Raw genomic sequence first — 17,656 nt, forward strand, 5'->3', positions numbered from 1 at the left:
TGGTGATGCTAGAGACGGCCACCAGAGGGCGCCAGAGTCCCACTCGTCCTATGCCTCTGGGTTTGGAGGCGCCCACCCACCATGTTAACTTTTTCTACAATTTGAAGATTATCAAAACCCTCCCCAACCCTCACCCTCGGCTGGTTGGGCTGCTGCCTTCCGTGTATTTTTAATGTTTGTCCTCTTCCGCACTATGAAATAGAAAAGCCCAGATGAGGTCTGCAGCCATCTCTACTGAGCCACGCCTCCGTAAGTGGCCAGCATTTCCCGGCCCAGCTTCCCCAAGCCCCACTTGTCGCTGGGCCAGAGCTGCCACCGCCCCCAGCTGCAGATCTGCCACCCAGCGCCATCCAGATGTGTGCTCAGGCGTACTTCCAGCATCTTACCCAACTACAGCTGTGTCTGGGAACACTTAGCCCTCAAGGGGTTTGTCGGGTTTTTTGTTTGTTTGGTTGGTTTTCAAGGTAGGGTCTCACTCTAGCCCAGGCTGACCTGGAATTCACTATGGAGTCTCAGGGTGGCCTCGAACTCACAGCGATCCTCCTACCTCTGCCTCCCGAGTGCTGGGATTAAAGGCGTGCGCCACCACGCCCGGCTTGTGGGTATTTTTGAGAGAGGGTCTCACTGACCGGCCTGTAACTTGTTATATAGACCAGACAGTTTGAACTTGAAGCAATATTCCTGCTTCTGTCTCCCAAATGCTGGGTTTTCAAATGTTGAGTCACTATGCCCAGCTCAGCTCTCGAAAGGAAGGGAAAAGGAGACAGCCTGCCCTGGCTTTAAGAACCTTCCGAAATTCTGGACATAACCTGTCTCCATGCCCAATACTGTATGGGATACTGAGTGCCTGGCACATGACTACTGCCATTGAACACCTTGACATTTTTATTTTTATTTATTTATTTATTTATTTATTTATTTATTTATTTAATTTATTTTGAGGTAGGGTCTCTCTCTAGCCCAGGCTGACCTGGAATTCACTGTGTAGTCTCAGGGTGGCCTTGAACTCTCAATGATCCTCCAACCTGTCTCCATGCCTGGCTCACCAGGGTGGAGGCCATGGCTGGGCTCCATGCTGGGCCTGGAGGTGGCTGGACCGCAGGGCAGGGCTCAGTTTTGTATGCTGGCTGGAAGACAGCGCGGCCCCCCCTCCCTGCACCTCTGAAACCTCTAACTTGCCAAGACTGACTCCGCCCTCACACCTCTGGAATAAACCACTCCAAGCCAAGGTACTTTTCCAATTAAATCTTTTTCTTTTTTCTTTTTTTCTTTTTTTTTTTTTTTATGAAAAAGATCACACAGAATTTGCCAACAAACAAAATTCCAAAAGAAACTTAAAAAGAAAAAAAAAAACAGGAAAACATTCCCCCCCAAAAAAAAAACAAAACCGAAGACTGGCTTTTCCTTCCTTCTGGATTGTCTGCTCATAGCCCACTGGCCCACGGGGGCCGGCAGGCATGGGGGGCTGGCTAAGTGCTTTTTGGGCCGAGCTGGGGCCAGGCTCGGTTCCCCTCCATCTCTCTCTCTCTCTTTCTCCATCTCGGGGGGTGCATACAGTACACATGGGCAGGGTGGGGGTGCAGAGGATTGGGGGGCCGTGAAGCCGGGTGCTAGACACTCACAATCTAACAGGAAATAAAAAATAATATTCTGCACGTCAGAATGTGTTTTTTATAATTTCTTAGCTATTTTTTTCACAGTTTTAAAAAGTTTATATTTATATATATTTATATATATTTATCTTTATATATATAATTAAAAAGTTGACTCCATTTAAAGGCATATGATACAGGGGCGGGTGAGTCTTGGTAGTACAATAAAACTGTACAGGCTAACCATGCTGCCGCCTCCTGGCAGAGGGGCTGGGCGTGGCCAGGCGTGGGCGCGGGTATCAGCACCATTGGGGTTTTCTGTAGTGTGAGGGTCTGGGTGGGGGGAGGGCCACTGGGTGCCTGGTGATGTTCCTAGACCACCTCCCCTCCCCTTCAACCCCTGGCCCCGGCTCATTCCCCAAGTCCAGGCTGTCCTGAGAGGGTGGAGGCCAGGCATGGTGGGTGCTTGGATGAATGCCTGGGGTGGTCAGTGAGGCTGGCTGGCATTGGGGTCCGCCCAACCTGTGGGGGGAGGCCATGGCTGGGCTCCATGCTGGGCCCGGAGGTGGCTGGACCGCAGGGCAGGGCGAGCATCTGTCTGGTTCCTTCCAACTCTCCCCACACCATCACGGTCTGCACAGGCCAGAGCCCAAAGGGCGGCCTGGACAAGCGTGCACAAGGTGCTGGGGGAGGTGGGGGCCTGTCGCCGGCTCAGGCAACTCCGAGGGGACAGCAGAGCCAGAGCCCAATAGCCGAATGGAGCCCCTGTGTCAGGGGCGACGGGGGAGGCGTGTGCACATGTGTGCACACACGTGCATGCATACGGGCACACACATGTACACGCTCACTCGCCCGGGGCATTCACACACACACACCTGGCCACATGCACGTGCCCACGGGCACACTGGCATGCACACAACACACGTGGTCCCGCGCCATGGCAGTGGTGGTGAGGGGTTCCTTTAGGTCCTTGGGACACAATCCGGCGGGCAGGTGGGCAGTGCTCAGCAGAGCACGGGCACACCATCCGTGGAGAAGATCATGCCCGTGGTGGGCTCGTAGGTGCCCGCGAGGTAGTACAGGCCCTCGCTGTCCTGGTACCTCTTGGTCTTCAGCATCTGCTCGTACTGCTCCAGACCCACCACCAGGCACTTGTGGGACACCGTCTGCACGTCGTTCTCGTCCACATGGGAGGACTGGTACAGGGCACGCTGTGGGGGCACGGTGCCAGGCACCAGCAACCGATCAACAGGGCCCCTCTGAGACTAGAGGGGACCCAAGGATGTCATAAGGGCAGAGACCCAGAGACAGAGATGGGGAGAGACAGCATACAAAGAGAGATCAAGAGGTGGAGACTAAGAGCTGGAGACAGAGAGGGAGGGAGATGAGGAGACAGAGGCCCGAGGGACAAAAGGACAGCAAGGAAGAAACCGGAAGGCCCAGAGGCCAAGGGGGCAGAGCCACAGATGTGGGCATCAGGAGGGGCGGAGACTGGGAGCCAGGGCAGCTCTAAGTTGCAGAGGCACAGGGGAGAAGCCTTATGAGGCAGAGCCTTGAGCACGGCGCCCACAGAAGGGCTACCTCAGCCCGTAGCCACGCTCCTACCTCCATGAAGTCCTTTCTCTGGCTGGAGGCCCGCAGGGCTGGGGGGAGGCTGCGCCCAGACTTCTGGTCCCAGTGCTGAGGGAGAGGGGAGACAGGTAAGGGGCCGAGGGGGAGTCTGGGCCTGCTTTACTCCCATATGGGACCCCAGGTAGACTACGTGAGGCCCTAAGTCTCAACCTCCCCACGCATGGGGCAGCTGCTCCCCAGCACCCAGATGCCCACCCTGAGAGAACCCCACATGGGGCCCAGGTTTCTGTTCCCAGCAGGGGGAGACTCACTTGGCCCTCATGGAACTGCTTGCCGGGGCTGGTTTCCTCTGGGTGGTAGAACCATTTGACCCGCACCACCATGTTGTTACCCCAAGACTCCCACATGCTCTGGATGCGGCCGATGTAGGGCAGGTTGGGGCGGCCAGCCGACAGGAACACGGCACAGTCCCCTATGCGGATCATCTCCTTGCCACGCACGATAGCCTTGTAGAAGAGCTTGCGAGCCTTGCCTTTCATGCCCCGCCGCTGCAGGAGACGACCAGTCAAGGACCAGGCAGGCCCGGAACCCTCATCCCTGGGCCTAAGGCACCCTCTGCCAGCCTCAGAGACTCAGCAAAGGGGTGGCAGCGGAAGGGTGGGAAGCCCCTTGGCAGAGTTTGAGTCTGGAGGGTTTCCAGAGGTCTGTGCATGAAAGGCTCGATTGCTACCAGCTGGTGGCGCTGGTGCTGCTGGAAGGCGGTGGGACTTTCGGAGGCAATGCTTAGTGGAAGTAGGTCTAGGTGGCTGGTAGAGTTCTTGAAGGGGATATTGGGACCCTGGGCCCTGGACCCTGGACCCCCCCACACACACACACACTTCCTGGAGTCCACGAAGAGCAACTTTGCTCTGCCACCTGCTCCTGCCATCCATCGAGTTCTGTCTCACCACAGGCCCAAGCAACGGGGCCAGCTGACTGACCATCATCGACTGAAATCTATGAAATTATGAGCAAAAACAAACCTTCCCTCTTTACAACTCGATTAGCTCAGGTGTTTTGTCACAGCAACAGAAACTGACTGCCGTACCTGCCCTCGTTGACATACAAAGTACAAGAGGGGCTTTATTTGAGGGGAGGACTCTACAGCTCAGGGAGACGTCCTGGGCCTTATAGCCCGTGACACCCACACCCCACCAGAACAGGCAGAGACCCCGATGCTGTCCCCACACCCCGTAGGCCAGGCAGGGCCAGCACTCTCCCAGCCCCGCACTGGGACCTGCCACCACCCTGTGAGGCCGGGTCATCTCCAGCTCCGAGGGGGGGCGGGAGGCCGAGTCCCACCACCTGGCCTGTCACACAGCGCGTGGGTTCAGAGCCCACGCCGGGCGGGCTGAGTACCTGCGAAGGCAGTTGCTAAGGCGAGGGGGGTGGACCAGAAATGGCTGCTGGGCAGCGTGGGGACCGTGGGCCTGTCCTTAGTTCACAAGCTGCCACCCCAGGGTTAAAGGCCCTGAGCTTCGAAGCCCCCATGAGAACCTGGAGTTCATGGTGGGCTTCCCAGGGGTAAGAAGCCCCTTGGCCTGCAGCTAGCACCCATGCATGGGGGCTTGGTTTTTTTTGGCTTTTTGTTTTCTTCTCTGTTTTTTTGGAGGTAGAGTCTCGCTCTAGCTCAGGCTGACCTGGAATTTACTATGTAGTCTCAGGATGGCCTCAAATTCTCAGCGATCCTCCCACCTCTACCTCCCAAGTGCTGGGATTAAAGGCATGCGCCACCACTACGTAGCTGAGGATGACCTTGAACTCCTAAGCCTCCAGCCCCTAACTCAGAACTGCCAGGCTTACAGACATACACTACTATGCCTGGCGTGTGCAGCGCAGGGGACAGGACACAGAGCTCCGCGTGTGCTAAGAAGAGACAGCTACGTCCCCAGCCCACGAGCACCCAGGCTGGCCTGCAGCAATCATCTGGCCTTAATCTCCTGAATGCTGCGACTGCAGGTGTGAGCTACCACGTCCTGCAATCCCGGGGCTGTGATGTCAGGTGATGGCTGTGTCCTTGGGGTGGGGAGGCCCGGGGCAGCAGGGCTGGAACCCAAGGGGCAGTATCACCAGCACTTCAGATAATTCCCCTCACCCCCCTTGCTTTCAAGGCAGCCTGGAGTGCCCCCCACTTTAGGGACTTCCAGCTAGCCCCTAGGGCAAAGGGAGAGCCCTAAAAGGCTGCTCCTGGGGACAGAAAATGGGTTTGGTGGCTAAATGCCAAGTCCAGCATATGTGAAATGCTGGATTCCATCCCCAGCACTAAAAATGAGAGAGCGCGAGATCCCAATAAATGATCCAGTCATAGACACTGCCATGACCTCACTTCCCAGCCTCACTGAGGCCGGGGCGGGGGGGCGCGGTGGTGCGGTCCTCACAACAGCAGGAGCTCCCAAGCTTGGAGGAGAGGGTGGTCAGAGACTCTCCCCCAGCCTGTCCCTTGGCAATCCCAAAACTCTTAAACCTGCCCTGGTTAAGAATCAGTCCTTGAAAAACGTTCCAGGTCTGAAGAGATGGCTTAGTGGTTAAGTGCTTGCCTTTGAAGCCTAAGGAACCTAGTTTGAGGCTCGATTCCCCAGGACCCACATTAGCCACATGCACATGCACAAGGTTCCACCAGTCACTTGGGGACCCCTCCCCTCCCTCAGGCTCCCTTTCTGGGGTTTACCTGGATGGGCTCGCTGAACCACTTCCAGAGATGGCTCAGCAGTTAAAGACGCTTGTTTGCAAAGCCTGGTGGCCTGGGTTCAATCCCCAGTACCCACATGAAGCCAGAGGCACAAGGTGGTGCATGCGTCTGGAGTTTGTTTCCCTCAACAGTAAGACCTAGTGCACCCATACTTTCTCTCTCTCTCCCTCCTCCACTGGCCATGAGGTAAGCGGTTTGTTTCATGTACTCCCCACAACAGCCCTCCAGCTCCCCAGCAGAGGCTTAAAGTAACGGGTCCATCTGATCAAAGACTGCAACCTCTAAAACCACGCACAAGCTAAAATAAACTTTCACTCTCTAAGCTGATTATACCTCAGGTGAGTTTCCCTACAGTGAGGGAAAGCTGGCGGACACACTGGTTTTCTGCCCAGAGGCGTGGGATAGATTGCTAACTATAACGGCTGTTACCATTCTTCACGTGGAAGCTTCCAGAGTCTCTACCCCACTAAACAGTGTCTGTGTTTTCATGTCCCATGTGCGCTGCACGTCATGAATTTGTACTATGGACACTGTATTGTGAGTACATGCGATTGCAGGGGCAGATATGTACATGTATGCCTTGTGAATTCATTCACTTGTATTCCTACATACCGCATGCATATGAAACATGCATCTGTGTTAGTTCATTTTCTCCTCTTTGACCAAATACTTGACAAAGAGGGGGGCTGATTTTGGCTCATAGTTTTGGAGAGTGCAGTCCACGGTCACTTAGCCCATGAGCTCAGGCAGAACATCACGGCAGTGGCCGCGTCCGGCAGTGGCCGTGAGTAGCAGAGCCAAACTGTTCACTTGCCATGACGTGACCATGGGCAGAGAGCAAGACAGGAAGCCGCCGGTGACGGTGCATCCTCCAAAACCTCTCCTACTGTCTCACTTTCTCTAGCCAGGGCCCTCTCTCCTCAGCTTCCAACAAACTCCCACACAGTGCTACAGCTGGGGGCCAAGCATTCAAAGACACGAGCCTGAGCCGGGCGTGGTGGTGCACGCCTTTAACCCCAGCACTCAGGAAGCAGAGGCAAGAGGACCGCCGTGAGTTCAAGGCCACCCTAAGACTACATAGTGAATTCCAGGTCAGCCTGGGCTAGAGTGAAACCTTATGTGGGGGGGGAGGGGGCAGTAGCAACAACAACAAAAGGCAAGCTGACTGCTGAGGGAGTCTGAAAGACCCTTTCGCCCCACAGAGGACAGTTCTGGGCCCTGGGAACAGGCCAGGAGCGCCTTGAGCTCTGCAGTACACACCGGTCCCTTGGGGACAACTCACTTCCCCTCCCCTCCTGCAGGCTCCCGGTTGCGGGTTTACCTGGGTGGGCTTGCCGAACCACTTCCAAAGCTGCCGGGCAGGGAGGAAGGCGGCGATCTTGGGCCGGTTCTCCACGGAGGGCAGGCGCTGCCGCTTGGCCAGCTCCTTGGTGGTGGGCAGGTGCACGCCCTCCCTCTTCTTGGGTCGGCTCTTGGCCCCAGCCCCAGCCTGGGCCTTGGGCTGCAGAGGCTGCGGGGGCTGGGGCGGCGGCTGGGGCGGCGGCTGGGCGGCGGGCGCCTTCTTGCCCGGGGAGTGGGTGGAGGAACGCGCCTTACTGGGTGGCTTGGACACCTTGGTGGGCAAGGCTGGCTGGGTGGAGGGGCCAGCGGCAGGGGCAGGGGCAGGTGTGGGGGCCGTCTCGTCATCGGAGCTGCAAGAGGAGTCCTCGTCTGTGGTAGAGGAAGAGGAGGAGGAAGATGAGGAAGAGGAGGAAGAGGAGGAAGAGGAGGATGAAGAGGAGGATGAAGAGGACGACGAAGAGGACGACGACGAAGAGGAAGAGGAGGAAGAAGAAGAGGAAGAAGAGGAGGAAGAGGAAGAGGAGGAGGAAGAGGAGGAGGCCGGGGAGGAGGCCCTGGAGCTGGTAGCACTGCAGGTGCGGCCCTCCGTGCCGCGGCCATCCTCCCCGTTCTTCTCCGTATCCTCCTCCCCTTCCGTCTCAGAGCCGCTGCTGCTGCTGCTGCTGCTACTGCTGCTGCTGCTGCTGCTGCCGCTGCTGCTGCTGGTCTCGGACTCCTCAGCCCCGTCCTGCTCAGCCTGGGTCTTGTCCGGGCTCTTGGGATTCCCAGGGTCCTCTAGCGGGAGCCCCGGCCCGGGCTCCTGGGGGAGGTCACCTTCCAGGGCTTTCGGCCAGGCTGCCTTGGGCTCTGCACTGCCTGCTGCCGGAGGGTAGCTGCCCAGGGTCAGCAGCCCCGCGGGCTCCGGCCAGCTCCCAGGCCCTGGGTCTTCCCGCAGGAGCAGGGCCTCTTTGGCCTTCTTGCTTTTGGGGGACATGACCCCCTCATGGTCCAGTTTGACAAGCAGCTCAGCCTCCTCCCCTGGCCTTCGAGGGCCCTTAGAGCCCGACCCCTCAGTGGCTCGAGCTTTCTTGGGCTTGGGGCGGGTGGCAGCCATGCTGATGAGGGGGGCTGTGGAGGGAGCCGGCAGCTCCCCGAAGGGCTCGGGAGCCGAGCAGCTGGCGAAGGCGGCTGGCGTGGGGTTGGGCTGTGGGGGGGCCGAGCGAGCCTTGGGGGCCTTGGCCCGCTTGTCCACAGGTTCTGTGGCATTCTTCTTGGAACTGGGCGTACTGGTGGGCTCCAGGGCCAAGGGGGCGCTGGGGACTTCACCTGTGGGGGACCCCTCTTCCAGGACAGCAGCTCTGTCTGAAGAAGACAACAAAAAATGGAGGCTAATGGGTGGGGGATCCCCATTGAAAAGCCCTGGTTGGAGTCCTGACCCTGCAGACGGGGTCTCAGGGACAGAGAGCCAACGTCAACCCCAGGGGGCCCTCGTCACTCATCTCTGGATTGCCAAATGAAATACCCAGACGGAATGTGAGCTCAGCTTGCTTCCCCTTGGCCTGTTTCTAACCTGCCAACCGCCCAGTACTGCAGGCTTCTCACAAGGTGGGAGCTGATTACTTGTGGCGGAAGAGGTGGGGGGGGGGGCTTCCTTGAGCCCCAGCTTTGGATTTCCTACAACTGCCCAGGCCTGGGCAAACTTACCACCCTTGGCCTTGGCACTGGGTTTCCGCCCGCGCCCTCGTGCTTTGCCTCCTGGGGTCTCTTCGGACACAGGCGCCGACCCCTCTTTGCTTTCTCCAGTATCTTTACTGGCCTTACGGCTGCGGCGCTTGGCACTGGGCACCAGGAGAGCGGGGGATGGCTCGGCACCTGCAAGGGGAAGTGCGTGGTGGCTCAGGGCTTCCTCATCGCAGCTTGTCACAGGGACGCTGTGCAGCTGCTGGGCGTCGAGAGGGTTGCACACAGGCTCCTGGCAGGGTCTATAGGGTCGATGACTAAGTTAGCCCAGGCTCACTTGGAATTCACTCTGTAGTCTCTGAGCGGCCTCAAGCTCATGGCATTCCTACCTCTCTCCAGTGCCAGGATTAAAGGCATGCTACCACCACACCCGGCTCTGAACTTGCTTAGTATGATCTACTTGGGGAACTAAGATTGACAACCCCTAGAAGCTGGCCATGTGGGGCTAAATCCTGCTCCGATGAGAGGAGTGGCACCCGGGACCTGTCAGCATCACTGAGCCTCAGGTGTATCTCTGGTGAGAGACCCCAGGGGCTGATGTAAGTCTTTAGCATTACTGTGACCATACACAGCTAGGAACCATCACCAACAATACTCCTTCCTGGGCCGCCAGGGAGGTCTGCCCTCAAGGGTCATGAAAACCATCTGGAGCCCAGAGATCCCCCACTCCTCAGCCCCACATACTATTTTTGCTGTTTCCAATGGTCTGAATAGCAGAGCTGGCTTGGGTAGAGTGGTAGAACGTTTGCGTAGAATCCCGTAAGGGGCTGGGGCCTGGCTCAGCTGTAGAGCTCCTGCCCAGAATCCCCCAGTGAGGGGCTGGGGGCGTGGCTCAGTGGTAGAGCTCCTGCCCAGAATCCCCCAGTGAGGGGCTGGGGGCGTGGCTCAGTGGTAGAGCTCCTGCCTAGAATCCTCCAGTGAGGGGCTGGGGATGTGGCTCAGTGGTAGAGCTCCTGCCTAGAATCCCCCAGTGAGGGGCTGGGGGCGTGGCTCAGTGGTAGAGCTCCTGCCCAGAATCCCCCAGTGAGGGGCTGGGGGCGTGGCTCAGTGGTAGAGCTCCTGCCTAGAATCCCCCAGTGAGGGGCTGGGGGCGTGGCTCAGTGGTAGAGCTCCTGCCTAGAATCCTTCAGTGAGGGGCTGGGGTGTGGCTCAGTGGTAGAGCTCCTGCCTAGAATCCCCCAGTGAGGGGCTGGGGATGTGGCTCAGTGGTAGAGCTCCTGCCTAGAATCCCCCAGTGAGGGGCTGGGGGCGTGGCTCAGTGGTAGAGCTCCTGCCTAGAATCCCCAGTGAGGGGCTGGGGTGTGGCTCAGTGGTAGAGCTCCTGCCTAGGATCCTCCAGTGAGGGGCTGGGGATGTGGCTCAGTGGTAGAGCTCCTGCCTAGAATCCCCCAGTGAGGGGCTGGGGGCGTGGCTCAGCGGTAGAGCTCCTGCCCAGAATCTCCCAGTGAGGGGCTGGGGGCGTGGCTCAGTGGTAGAGCTCCTGCCTAGAATCCCCCAGTGAGGGGCTGGGGGTGTGGCTCAGTGGTAGAGCTCCTGCCTAGAATCCCCCAGTGAGGGGCTGGGGGCGCGGCTCAGTGGTAGAGCTCCTGCCTAGAATCCCCCAGTGAGGGGCTGGGGGCGCGGCTCAGTGGTAGAGCTCCTGCCTAGAATCCCCCAGTGAGGGGCTGGGGGCGCGGCTCAGTGGTAGAGCTCCTGCCTAGAATCCCCCAGTGAGGGGCTGGGGGCGTGGCTCAGTGGTAGAGCTCCTGCCTAGAATCCCCCAGTGAGGGGCTGGGGGCGTGGCTCAGTGGTAAAGCTCCTGCCTAGAATCCCCCAGTGAGGGGCTGGGCTGTGGCTCAGTGGTAGAGCTCCTGCCTAGAATCCCCCAGTGAGGGGCTGGGGGTGTGGCTCAGTGGTAGAGCTCCTGCCTAGAATCCCCCAGTGAGGGGCTGGGGGCGCGGCTCAGTGGTAGAGCTCCTGCCTAGAATCCCCCAGTGAGGGGCTGGGCTGTGGCTCAGTGGTAGAGCTCCTGCCTAGAATCCCCCAGTGAGGGGCTGGGGGTGTGGCTCAGTGGTAGAGCTCCTGCCTAGAATCCCCCAGTGAGGGGCTGGGGGCGCGGCTCAGTGGTAGAGCTCCTGCCTAGAATCCCCCAGTGAGGGGCTGGGGGTAGGGGGATGGTCAATGGGCAGTGACTACTGCTGGGGACCAGGCCGGGCCTGGACTGCGGGCCACAGGGATCAACAGCATCCCGCGCAGCGGCTCGTCACTCACACTGGATCTTATAGTCGGGCGGCAGGAGGCGGATGTGTGAGAGGGGGATCCTGCCTGTGTCCCCATCGTCAAACTCCACAGTGATCAAGTCGCCGTCATCCTCCAGGTCCAGCAGCCCTGTGGGGAAGGGGAGGTTAGGGGGGCATGGATAAGGGGGTAAGGGGGGGCTACTGCCTGGATCACAAAGGCACGGTCTGGGGACACCGGGCTCTATGCACAGTGGGGCAGACATGGGTGCAGGAGCCACACAGGGCCAAGCTCTCATTTCTAGCTGGATGTGGGGTTCTAGACCCGGGGTAATGTGCTCTCTCAGACAGTAAGTCAAGTCCTTCCCTCCTGGAAGTTGCTTCTGTCAGATGTTTTGTTATAGCAAGGCAACGTCTAATACACTTGTTCCATGTGTGAAAGGAAGGCGACCTCACTCCTTAGCCTCAGGGATGAGCTCACAGCCGGCCCGGCCCACTGGACTCAACTGCAGTGGCTGCAACAAAACCATGTGAGCAAGTTGGTCACCCCACATCTGACATGGGAAAACCTGGACAGCAAGACACACTCCAGTGACAGGATCTGTGCAAGTGGTTCAAACAGTTCAAACACCTTTCCAGGACTGGCGTACAGCCAGCAGGAGTGAGGCTCGGATTTGCAAACACGGAGTAGCACATCTCACCATGAACAGCACTTAGGTGCAGGCGCACTGCAAGGCCCTAGCTTGCTGTGAAGAGTCTGTAAGTTTTACAATTAAGCCACTCAGGAACTGGTTTCATTGACTAAATAAACCCCTACGGACTCACCGGAATACAGGCAAACTGGAGAAGGGGACATCTCACCTCGGACCACGGTGCCTGGATAGAGGCAGCGGTATTGCTGGCTCCAGTAGGCTGCGATCCTGGTCCCTTGGGGGAGGAAGCGTGTGGAGGCCGGCCTTACATCGATGATCTGGGAGAACACAGGATTGAGCATCATGCAGTGACAGGAGCTAGGCTGTGTCCACAGCCTTGGAACCTCTCCCCATGGGCCTTTAGGGCCACCTCCCGTTCCCCACTCACCGCCTCCTGCAGCAGCTGCTCCAGGCAGTAGATGTGGGGTCGGTTCCCGCGCTCACCCTCCACCACCACCCGGTATCTACAAGAGTGAGGCAACCACGTGAGGAAGCGGTGTTCAGGGACTTCCCAGCCCCTCCCACCCATCCATCAACTCTGCCTCCTGGTCCAGGGCTGTGGTTCCAAGATCTGGAAGTCTATTGAAGCTATAAAAATATGGGGCAAGCTCTACTCCTTGCAGGACTCGGTGTCCACACTTACAAGACTCGGGGCTGCAGGGTCTACCTTATGTGTTGGTCTTGTGGACTCCCCAGGGCCCCTACACCTTGCTCTCCCAGCTCAGAAAGGGCAGAAAAGGCACACAGGGCAGCTCAGGATCCGATCCAGGCGTGGGACCCTCAGCCAGGTCAGCCCCCGTGCCCACTCACATGTCGGGCGAGTGCACCGTCTGCACGTGCCCCGCGTACAGCAGCTTGTCGTCCATGGGGATGAGCACACGCAAGCCGTCTTTCAGCTCGTCTTTGTCGATGATACAAGAGCGGGGGGCTGCAGGGGGCGAGGAGTCAGACCAGGCAGAGCCGGGGGGGGGGGGCACCACCTCTAAGTCACCGCTAGGAACAGAGGCTGCGGGGTTCCCAGCTAGGCCAGCAGGGCACATGTCAATCTGACCTCGCAAGGGTCCCCACACAGCCCACCACCCTCCAGCATATTCTCTGCCAGCCTGGGATGGCTGTTTGTGTCACTGATGCCAGGGTTCAGTGACAATGGGGATACCAGCCTGGGCCTCTTCCCGGGCCCAAAGCTGCCGTGCTACCCTCTACCACACTGCCACCACAAGCTGACCAGGCCAGAGCCTCGGCACACGCCGTGCCCCTGCCTGAGTCTCAGGCCTCAGCTTGGACCTAGTTAGACCCCTCGGTCTCCACACAGCGCTGTGGCCTCTCACCCGGGGTCAGGGGTCGCTCTGCGGCCCCGCTGCGGGGCAGGTGCTCGTCTTCAGAGAAGCTCGAGTCCTGGCTGGGTTCGAAGTCCTCCTCGGCGGCCATGCACTCCATCAGCTTGCTCACAGCCCCTCCTTTCCCCCGGTTCTGGGACAGAGCACAACAGACTGGCAGCTTAGGGCATGGTGTGCGGTTCTGCCACACTGGTGACCCTCCTTGGAAACCCAGAGACAAGGTCAGTCTGCAGGAGCACCTGCCACAAGCACCGCGGCTCGAGCTTCGGTCCTGAGCTCAGTACTCTCCTCATGTTCATCGTTTGCCCCTTAACATCTGCAGGTATGCACGGTGAGTTTCAGGGCAAACATCCTGCTCAGGGAGCATTAGCCGCCATAAGGAATGCACACCCAGGTTAGACCCAGCACTGAGCTACTCGACTGCCTCGTGGGAGTGACTCGGGTGTCCCTGGCCCACAGACATCAGGGCCTGGTTAGAGCAGTGAGTGTAGGAAGTCGAGGTGGGGGACAAACAGTGGCACACACAAGCCTTTGGGGTCTGCCGTGCCCGCCTCAGGCACCCTAGGTGTGGCCTCCCACACCTGGGCCTGGACCTAGCGCCGGCTGGCTTCAACTCGCGCGCCCGCTGCAAAACCTACCTCTCTCTTTACGTCCTTCCCTTTGGCCTTGGCCTTGCTCCTCTTGGACGTCGCGAGGGAGCCAGTATGAGAGGCCCTGGCCTCAGGGGGCAGTGTGGCTGCTGACCCGGTTTCCTTCCCCTTCTTCTTCTACAGAAGGAAGCAAAGAGTGCAGGCCTCAGAGGGGCACGGGCCTCCCAGAGCTGGGGAGGGGCCAAGCACCTCAATCCTGTCTTCCCCTTAGCTAGCTCTGCCCAGGGACCTATACTCCTGGCACTCCATGCCTCAAATGCCTTGCTCCATCCACGTGCTCTTTTTTGATTTTTGGTTTTTGACGTAGGTCTCACTGTAGCTCAGGCTAACCTGGAATTCACTATGGAGTCTCAGGGTGGCCTTGAACTCATGGCGATCCTACCTCTGCTGGGATTAAAGGTGTGCACCACCACGCCTGGCTTCCATTGAGCTTGTAATATGGGTGTTGTGTAGTGGTTTACACACTCATGTATTCACACCTGCACGACAAGGGCTTTATCTACTGAGCCACCTCTCAGGCCCCATGTACATATTTATACACGTGTGCTTTATGCAGTGTTGGAGATAAAACCTAGCACTTGGGCATGCCAGGCAGGCCCTCCAGCACTGAGCCACAGCCCAGCCCCTCAAGGAGGGGAGAGGATTCCAGGCAGGAGCTCTACCACTGAGCCACGCCCCCAGTCCTCCACTGGGGATTCTAGGCAGGAGCTCTACCACTGAGCTACACCCCAGCCCCTCACTGGGGGATTCTAGGCAGGAGCTCTACCACTGAGCCACATCCCCAGCCCCTCACTGGGGGATTCTAGGCAGGAGCTCTGCCACTGAGCCACGCCCCAGCCCCTCACTGGGGTATTCTAGACAGGAGCTCTACCACTGAGCCACGCCCCCAGCCCCTCACTGGGGGATTCTAGGCAGTTGCTTTACCACTGTGCCACACCCTCAGCTCTATATTTTGTTATGTTAAACACAGGTTCACCAAAGCTCTACCTTGAAATTCCTCCTCCAGCATGGCTTGTGCACACAGGGGATAACTCTGTTTTTGCAAAGTAACATCTCTTAGATGTGCCATTGTGTAGAGGGAACAGCAATTATTTGACCACTCCCCAACAATGCACATGCAGGCAGCCTATATCATTCAAACAGTGCAATTTATCAGCCATGATGGACTTTTTTTTTGCAGAGGTAAGGACCCTAGTGAGTATGCACGTGTGCAGGCGCACATACATACACACACACATGCAAACTTAAACTTTTTTATAAAGAGGGGTGGAGAGATGACTCAGCAGTTAAGGCCTTTGCCCATAAAGCCTAACAATCTGAGTTCAATTCCCCAGTATCCACAGAAAGCCAGGAGCATGAAGTAGACACATGCATTTGGAATCTGTTTGCAGTGGCTAGAGCCGTGGTGCACCCATTCTCTCTCTCTCTGCCAGGTGTGGTGGTGCACACCTTTAATCCCAAACTGTGGTGAACTTTGTACCACCCTGCACCTTCCTCTCCGTCTAACCAGGACGAATCACCCTTTGTGTAAACATGTCACACACACACAGGCCCGTGGTCAGTCACCAGTTGCTAGAGTGTCACACCAAGCAGGAAGGTGTGACAGCATCTGTGCACAGGGCGTACTGCTCTCCCCATTTCTAGGCACACTCGGGACTGAACCCCCCCCCACACACACACAGACTAGGGGATGACTGCATATGCAGGAAGGTGGCCAGAACATGCCTGGCCTTTGTTTGTTATTATTACTACTATTTGTTATTCTGGAAGCTTTTCTGTAAGGTACTTTTCAGGCCGTGAGGTGGCTTTGGCCATGAGGAAAGCAGGAGATGAGTAAGAACCCCAAGAGCCTGCGGGAGCTGTTCCAGTGCGCCCCGTGTCCTCCCTATCACCATGAGCAAACAACCGATTTCTGAGTTTCTCCCGTTTTTAAAAAAAATTTTCTGTAGAATATTATTGTTTTCCCTACACTATCACTGTTATATGAGGGTCTGGTCCTCCCTCAGGGACTCAGGGGAAAGAGGGGCTGAGTCAGAATACTATGGAAAATAATTTTTATTTTTTTTTAACTTTTGGAAATGGTGGTCCTCCTAATTTACTATATAGTCCAGACCATGCTCAAACTCATAATGCACTGCCTCAGCCTCCTGAGTGCTGCAATTATCAGCATTGAGTCCAGCAACCTTTTCTGTTTAAAAGTTAATTATCACATGGCTCAGTGGTTAAAGGTGCTTATTTGTAAAGTCTGCCAGTCCAGGTTCGATTCCCCAGTATCCAAATAATACCAAACACACACAGTGGCCCATGTGTCTGGAGTGCATCTGTAGTAGCAGAATACCCTGCTTCACCTATACTCCCTCTCTCAAATAAGTGAATAAATAAATAAGCAAAAAAAATTTAAAACGTCATGCCAGGCATGGTGGCACACATCTTTAGTCCCAGAACTCAAAGGGGCAGAAGTAGGAGGATCACTGTGAGCTCGAGGCCAGCCTAGGAGTACAGAGTGAGCTCCAGGTCAGCCTGGACTAGAGGGAGACTCTACCTGGGAAAAGAGAGAAAAAATAAGGAAATGAGCATTCATTTTGCCAGGCATGGTGGCGCACGTCTTTAATCCCAGCACTCAGGAGGCAGAGATAGGAGAACTGCCATGAGTTCCAGGCCACCCTGAGAGGACATAGTGAATTCCAGGTCAGCCTGGGCTAGAGCAAAGCTCTACCTCAAAAGAAAAAAAAAGTTCACTATATGGATAATTTTCTTTTCTTTTCTTTTTCTTTCTTTTTTTTTTGAGACAGTGTCACATCACTCAGGCTAGCCTGGCACTTGCTATGCAGCCGAGGATGACCTTAAACTCCTGATCACCCCTGCCTCTACCTCTGGGGTTACAGGTGTGTGACATCACTCCCAATGTATGCAGCACTGGGGATTGAACCCAGGGTGCGGAGCATGCTAGCCAGGCACTCTGCCCCTGGTATCACAAAACACCAGCCAGGCAAGCATTCTGATGGGAAGCTGACTGGCTCAGCACCCCGGGTATTTTATTCACATTTTAACATGTTATTCTAAGATAAAGGAGAGAGGCTGAGGACCTGTCGGCCACAGGCTCCTCCTGACTGCCATGGGTGGCACTCTGCATGCATGTTCGGCTCGCGTCAAAGCCAACACCCCAAGGGTGGGGACCCCAGGTCCTTACCTTCCTGGGCTCCTTCCTGTCCCGGGCTCGGCCCGCGTCCTTGCGCGGGCTGGGCGCCCCGCCCTTGCCGCAGCGGCTGGGCTTGGGGGCCGGCGCTGCGCTGGGCGCGGGGGCCGCGGCCGAGGCGTCGTGCAGGAAGATGCGCTCGCTGCGGCGCCGCGTCCACAGGTCGTCGTCGCTGGCCTCGGGCCCTGCCTCGAAGCCAGGCTCCTTGGGGCCTCGCAGCTTCCGAGCCTTGCGTCCTTTCTCCGTGGCCAGCTTGGCTTTGTCGGGGCTGGTGGGTCCAGAGCCCCGGGCACCAGGTGTGGGCACAGCCAGGGATGGGCCGGGCTCCCCGGTCCCCTTCTTGGGCCGCAGCAGCCCTGCGGGAGACTGCTTGCGGACCTTGACTTCACTCTCCGAGTCTGTGTACTCAAACTCCGTGCCTGGGTGCAGGAGGAAGACGGGAGAGGCCTGTGGGCAGGGGTTCTGTGGCACCTCTTGCCATTCTCCCAGACCCACTGGGCACCAGAACAGCAAGGCCACAAACCCGTCCCATCCAAACTTCTGGGGAGCTGTCCTCCTGTTGCCAGGGGGGGAACTGGGGACCAGAGAACAAGGACACACCTGGGCCCAAGTA

At 57.5% G+C, this 17,656-nt stretch overlaps 1 protein-coding gene across 1 annotated transcript in view; it reads right to left on the bottom strand.

Annotated features, from left to right (window-relative positions):
• Positions 1-1,267: 1,267 nt before the first annotated feature.
• The window catches only part of Tnrc18 (trinucleotide repeat containing 18), a 109,736-nt gene continuing 93,347 nt past the window's right edge, over positions 1,268-17,656 (bottom strand). Inside the window, 12 exon segments of the mRNA XM_045143406.1 lie at positions 1,268-2,803; positions 3,198-3,272; positions 3,476-3,712; positions 7,214-8,574; positions 8,917-9,084; positions 11,203-11,319; positions 12,030-12,138; positions 12,249-12,324; positions 12,671-12,788; positions 13,189-13,330; positions 13,836-13,964; positions 17,038-17,462. Coding sequence (XP_044999341.1) covers positions 2,597-2,803; positions 3,198-3,272; positions 3,476-3,712; positions 7,214-8,574; positions 8,917-9,084; positions 11,203-11,319; positions 12,030-12,138; positions 12,249-12,324; positions 12,671-12,788; positions 13,189-13,330; positions 13,836-13,964; positions 17,038-17,462 — 3,164 coding nt within the window. The 3' untranslated portion in view covers positions 1,268-2,596.

This window comes from Jaculus jaculus, chromosome 2, assembly GCF_020740685.1.
Source record: "Jaculus jaculus isolate mJacJac1 chromosome 2, mJacJac1.mat.Y.cur, whole genome shotgun sequence".
NCBI classification, from domain to species: domain Eukaryota; kingdom Metazoa; phylum Chordata; class Mammalia; order Rodentia; family Dipodidae; genus Jaculus; species Jaculus jaculus.